Here is a 6885-nt window from a genome sequence, read left to right on the forward strand (position 1 = left end):
CTCGACAAACAAAAACCAAACTCTATAAGTCACTCATAATTCCCGTCCTGCTATATGGTGCAGAGGCTTGGACGATGACAGCAACTGATGAGTCGACGTTGCGAGTTTTCGAGAGAAAAGTTCTGCGAAAGATTATGCGCGTGTGCCACGGCGAATATCGCATTCGATGGAACGATGAGCTGTACGAGATATACGACGACATTGACATAGTTCAGCGAATTAAAAGACAGTGGCTACGCTGGCTAGGTCATGTTGTCCGGATGGACGAAAACGCTCCAGCTCTGAAAGTATTCGACGCAATACCCGCCGGGGGAAGCAGAGGAAGAGGAGGAGGACCTGGCTTCCACTCCGTTGGAAGGAGCAAGTGGAGAAGGACCTGGCTTCACTTGGAATATCTAATTGGCGCCACGTAGCGAAGAGAAGAAACGACTGGTGCGCTGTTGTTAACTCGGCTATAATCGCGTAAGCGGTGTCTACGCCAATCAAGAAGAAGAAGCTTTTTAATTTCGGCTATTCAAAATAAAAATTATTGAAAATTATTCACTGAAAACTTTACATATATTAWGTGTGTTTCACGCAAAGTGGTCAACTACCGATTGAAATTTGTTACGATGCCACGAAGAGGTCGCKCTAATATCGGTCGGCGTTCTTTTTGGCAGCAACATACATTGGTAGCCCAAGGCACATGACCTATTACTCCCATGATGCGATGACATACGTGCGGAATTATGGATAGCAAGCGGTCGTCACGATGTCACAGCACGACCTTTCAAACAGCACTTACGATTTTGGATGGACTTTATCTTGAAGCAACGTRTATGTGGTGCCGTTAGATGCTTGATGTACTTTGTTGAGTGGCAAAAGAAAGGTTTGCCGCACGCTTCTTCTTTGGATGGTGGGTAATTCATGGAGGCTTCATGGAGCTTGCGGACACCACAATCCCACTTCGGTTTGTATGTCTGACAATAAATGCACGAAACACTATCCACGTGCTTTTGTTTCGGAATTATAAACTGGAAATGATGGGTATCCACTCAGCGTCACTCACCAGACAACAATGGCAGAGCATTCAGCATTCAATTTAGAAGAGTGAAAATTGAAGTTAACAACACATGGATCGTACTATATTCAGCACTAGTTCACATTCAAAACTCATTTCAATGTTGAGTATTGCAGTTTAGTGAAATCGATAAAATTTCTTTGTAAGTGCGTAACCAAAGAAAGCAACATGACGGTTATTGGTCTTGAACGATACGGTCGACACGAGAACTGCAATTAAAGGGTTTTGTAGGATATTTACTTTTGCAATTCATGAACGTTTCCGACTGTTGTGCGACTCGCAGTTAATTTGGAAAAGGGTCAAAGATTGTATTTCAACCCAGAGAATACAGAACAGCCAATTAAAAAACCGCCAGCAACAAAATTAACATTGACGAGTTTTTGCCTTGATATTATATATGGAATGCAAGCAATGCCAACCAGTAGATGGACATCCAGGTGTATTCTCAACTAATGCCTTAAGACGAGTTTACACAATCCACCCGTAAAATGACGAGGTTTCTACCTTCGATTAATGCTGGCAGTTCAACTTCATTTAAGTCATTGCGAACTGTGAATTGCACATTGTATGCAAGTTTTGGAGAACTAAGCAAGCGAACAAATATAACATTGCCAAAGACATTTTACATCGTCTTCGCTAAAAATTGGAAATGGATCAATTCCGGTTGATGCTTCCGGTGGATACTTCCATTCGCCGTTTATCAATTCACGAAAGATGAACTCATTACGAATGTTTATCCGAACAATGTCCAAATTATCATAACTACGACTCCTTAAGTGCACGCGCAATTTTTCCAATGTCTTCAAAAGCGGTTAATATATAGACCGTAAATCAGATGAAATTTAATATTTGTTGTGGTCCGTTCAAAATATAGATTTACACGTGATTGGGATATTTGTCTCACTGTGATAACTTATACGTCACGTGGACATCAGTTAATGTTCATCGAAGTAGTTTTAAGTACAAACCGTAAGATATATTAGTCTGCATAAGAAAGTATTGATTGCAGAGAGCAGACAATACTTAGGTCGTAGCCAAAATCAAGAAATAAACCCGTAAGAAGGGGTAAGATCCGGGCTAGGCTGAATATTAGATATCGCTATTAGACGGAATATTATTGGATTGGCCACTTTGTGGCGTTTCAATAAGTGTCTTTCTACTCAAAGCATCGATTCKMAAATAAAACGAACTAGTATATTCTTAATTTTATATCCGGAGTAAGGAATAAACGGGAAATTGTCAGAAACGGTGAGCGGGTAATGAAAATCAAWTAACAGAAAATGACAGTATTTGAAATGGTGCTAATGTAGATATAGGCGTGGTCGAGGTTTAACAGTTCCTTTTTTGAACCGCTTGTGATCACAATGACGGTGAAAATTTTAAGATCTTTGGGTGATGACGGCATCAGAAATCCCCATTTTACACAACAGATCAGCTAAAATCGATTGTGTATGTGTTTGGAGATTACAGACAACTGTCGGGTGGATAAAACTATTATACTCATGTAAAACATGTTATGAAGATATACATTTGCAAATATATGTGAATGTCCGTAATCTTACACAACTTTCTTAGATAAATACATATTATTACACATATTACACTCACATATAAATCACGAGTGATGAACAATTCCGTATTAATTAGACTTTTTGCAAATCTAAAGAAAACTGAATTGACTCTAAGTAATCAATAGTTTATGAAGACAACACGTGACCGATAAACGTACGACTCCTCTTTTGCTAATGTATAAGAAAATAAATAAAATTTATCTAATTAAGTTGAGCAAGTAGACACAACTTTATAGTAATTTTCACTCGACGGGTTAACTTTTATTAGATATCAATCGTAATAAAATTAAATTGAGCATATCAAGTTGCCTTTACCAAATAGGTTTTGCGAATATTTGTTAAAACTTGCCCGAATAACTTCTATTATTCCATATATAATTTGCGTCATATTTGTATGATTGCGAAAAAGTTTTATGTTTATACCCCCACAAAATGTTTCGTAAGAGTATAATAGTTTTCTTTACCTGACGGTCGTTTGTGATGTCTTCAGAAGATATTAGAGTAGTTATGGCCCCATTCCTACATAGCACAAGTGCAGTCAATAAGCTAAACAAAAGTTTTCTCAAACAAATCCACTTCTTATACCGAAATATTAAGATTGACAAAATCAGGTAAAAATCTCAACCAATTCTTGAATCACGTCTGTATTATCCTTCGCTTTGCGTCACAACTTTGCTTTTGTAGGAGTACGTTCACATCAAAGCGAAATACAACAGACGAAGCAAAATGTTGCCAACTCTCATCTTTTTACGCTTTCTCAAGCAAAAGTCGCCATTCTTGTTAACGAGGAGCACAGAAAGCAAAACGTTCATTTGGTTTAATTAAGAACGGGAAATTCATGTGATATTTGTTACTGCTGAAAATTCAAAAATTCGGCTGCACCCGAACTATAATCTTCCTTACATGCTTTATGCTTATGTTTATCAACATCGTCCGAAGTTCACACACCTTTCATAAGATTAACATTAAAGCATGACATTGCTAAAAGTTCCGCAAATCATAAGCAAAGCGACTAAACATCGATACGTCGCAATTGCTTTTTTCTTTATCAGTTTATCTGGAGATCTCACTTTCCGAAAAGTAAAGAAATGACAGTGGAGAGTATATAAACCCAAGACTGACTTTGCTCATGATCAAAGCTAGTTCTATAGTGTTTGTGAGATGAAGTTTTTTGTGATTTTGGCAATTTTCGCGGTAACAGGTAACTTTTGAGCTTAACTTTTAAACAAAATTTTTTTTTTTTTTTTTTTTGCGAAATTCACTAAATTTCCTTTATTCAACTAGCTTCGGCTGCTCCTGTTGATGACGAGGATGGTTGGTATGTGCCACAAGCTGATGGTTCGCTCGTCTGGATGACTAGTAGCGAAGCTGAAAATATGCTGGCAGAACATGCGGAGAAGGAAAAAATTATGGGACGTTTGCATCTCTCTCCAGTCACCTACTACTTGTACACTCTGTCGAATCAAAATGACGGAGAAAAAATTACCGCTGACAAGGACTCCATTTCCAATTCGCACTTCGATGCTAGCCATCCAACTCGTGTTTTAATTCACGGCTGGACTCAAAGCTATAAGGCGGACATGAATGTTAACATTCGTGATGCATGGCTATCGCATGGTGAATACAACATTATCGTTGTTGATTGGGCACGTGCACGTTCTATGGACTATGTCTCATCTTTCGCCGCTGTTCCTTGTGTGGGAAAGAAGGTTGCCAGCATGATTGATTACTTGGTGAATAATCATGGTTTGAACTTGGATACACTCGAAGTGATCGGTCACAGTTTGGGTGCTCAAGTTGCCGGTTATGTTGGCAAGAATGTCGGTACTGGCAAAATTCATGCTATTGTTGGTCTGGACCCTGCTCTCCCACTCTTCAGCTATGATACACCTAACAAACGTCTGAACTCCGAAGACGCTCACTATGTAGAAACGATTCAGACATGTGGTGGTAAATTGGGTTTCTTAGAACCAATTGGTAAGAGCTCTTTCTATCCCAACGGAGGCAAGGATCAACCAGGTTGTGGTACTGACTTGACTGGTGCTTGTAGTCATGCCCGCTCATGTATTTACTACGCTGAAGCCGTGCGTCAAAATAACTTCCCCTCCATGCGTTGCAGTGACTACGAAGCCGCCGTTAGTAAGGAATGTGGTGGACAATACAGTGCCGTGAAAATGGGTGGCCTCTACAATTATGAATTCGTCAGTGGCGATTACTACGTTCCAGTGCACAGCACTGCTCCCTATGGTTATGGAAATTAAGTAGGTGTTCATACTGAAACACTATTTATTTAATATAAATTTGCCGCATATCTTGAGGAAATATCTCTGCATTTGATTTATTAGGTTTTTGCTTTTACTTTTTCTCAGTGAGTTTTCTGCAGCCTTCTTTTACTGGAAGCAGCTAGTGAACAAGAATTGCGTGTAGTGTTTTTAGTATTCGAAGTAAACATTGTGATTATAAATACTTTTTTATTCTTTATGAATGTATATTCGGTCAACGGTTGCTTTAAATTAATGTTTTCAAATACGACGATTGATTTGCTTGATAATTGTTTGACCCTAGATTCATACTGTCGCAACTTGTTGCTATAGAGTATAATACTGTCGTGCATCTAACGATTGTTTGTTTCACCTAAAACTAATCGTGATAAATATAGGGTTTTCAATGCGTAAATGATTATAACAGCAAGACGATTTGAAATGCCGGTGACTGGCCGTCTGTCTGAGATATTTTTGATAAAACTTTTTACACGTATTCCTTATCAAAATGAAGGTTGGTATTGTGTAATCGAACCGTTGCCACGCCCAAACAAAAAATATAGGCACAAAATTGTACATATTTTGGTATAGTGGATCGCGGTAAGGGGTACTTCTGTCGTTAGGTTAAGGGGCTGTACCAGTGTAACGCATGAAGACTATTTTCGTGAATTTTTTTAAGAGAAAGTACGCGATTGAATATTTGGAATTAAGGTATATTTTTAGCTATATTTTAAGATTTTTTTTTTTAGAAAAATGTTGAGGTGCAAAAAAAAAGTGCCCCAACTGCTGACATGATTCCACCGGAATGAGTAGTTGAGACAAACAGCTCAAAAATTTGATTAAACTTAAGGATATTTCCTATAAAATAACCTACGATCTTTGAAAAATATCAAAAATTAACAAAATGGCGTAATTTTGAAAATATAATTTCGATTTTGTAAGTATTCAATATACTACCATGTTTGGGAATATTGGCCAGCGGAAAAGCAAATAATAAAGATTTTGCTTGACCGATGAGTCGTTGAGTAGCAAGACTCAAAATCTGAGGATAAGAATGAGAGAGAACAAAGTGAGGGACTAAATAAAAACAACAGGAACAAGCATCGAAGTCAACAGATCAATATTCATAACAAGAGATAACGGGGTTTTCAATAGAGGCGCTACAAAAGTAGTTCCCGCTTTTTTGACATTCGTCTTCAGGAAGCCTTGTTATGTTATCACGGAAAGATATGAGCTTCATCACCGATAAAAGAAATAGAGAATTTCATTGATATTCCAAATCTTTTTTGTTTTCTTAGAAAAAAAAAATGTAGCGCTCTTATTAAAAACCCCATTAGAAAGGAAGTATTAATCCTCACAATGAAAAGTTTCGCCTGAACTATAATTGTCTAATCAAAAGTATAGTTTTCTCCTTTGGATTATCTATTGATATCAGTATTTTATAGGACACTCTTTGATCATGCGCACAGAGGAAATAACCAGAAAAGGAAAAAACTTCCAAAAACAGCAACCGAAAGAACACAACGAAAGTAATAACATAATCGTATAGAAAATATATAACAAATCATTCAAATTATAATTTTTTATTCATAATAATAATATTAATATAAATAAATAAACTATTCATAATTCAAAATGTTAAAACATATCTGAGGATTACAACCGGTAAGATGTCTACATGGAAAGACAGTGTGCAAATTAGAACAAATCAGGACTGGTTAAAGTTTTTGCAGCTATACTGACTCGCAAGATAAAGATCCCGCCATAATTGAAATAATAGGCTGTTTATATAAGGCAATACTGAGAACGATCTGGTCGTATGAAATGAAAGTCTGGAGCAGCTCTGATTTTCAGAATAAAATTTTACTAATGAAACATACGAGGTGTGTTCACAGAATTACGGAAAGTTTCGTTTTTTTTTTTTTTAAATAATTATTTATTCGTCGACGTTCATGTTGTCGTCTGTAAAATACTCTCCATTCAATATTAAGCA

General features: G+C 37.2%; 1 protein-coding gene across 1 annotated transcript; it reads left to right on the forward strand.

Annotated features, from left to right (window-relative positions):
• The first annotated feature begins 3782 nt into the window (after positions 1 to 3782).
• Positions 3783 to 4968, forward strand: LOC108965489 (phospholipase A1-like). Its single transcript, XM_018927945.1, has 2 exons — positions 3783 to 3832; positions 3916 to 4968. Exons 1-2 carry the CDS (start codon positions 3793 to 3795, stop codon positions 4890 to 4892), a joined length of 1017 nt encoding a protein of 338 aa, XP_018783490.1. The 5' UTR covers positions 3783 to 3792; the 3' UTR covers positions 4893 to 4968.
• The last annotated feature ends 1917 nt before the right edge of the window (positions 4969 to 6885 follow it).

The sequence above is a fragment of the Bactrocera latifrons genome, unplaced genomic scaffold (genome assembly GCF_001853355.1).
Source record: "Bactrocera latifrons isolate USDA-ARS-PBARC rearing strain unplaced genomic scaffold, ASM185335v1 scaffold_140, whole genome shotgun sequence".
Classification (NCBI taxonomy): Eukaryota; Metazoa; Arthropoda; class Insecta; order Diptera; family Tephritidae; genus Bactrocera; species Bactrocera latifrons.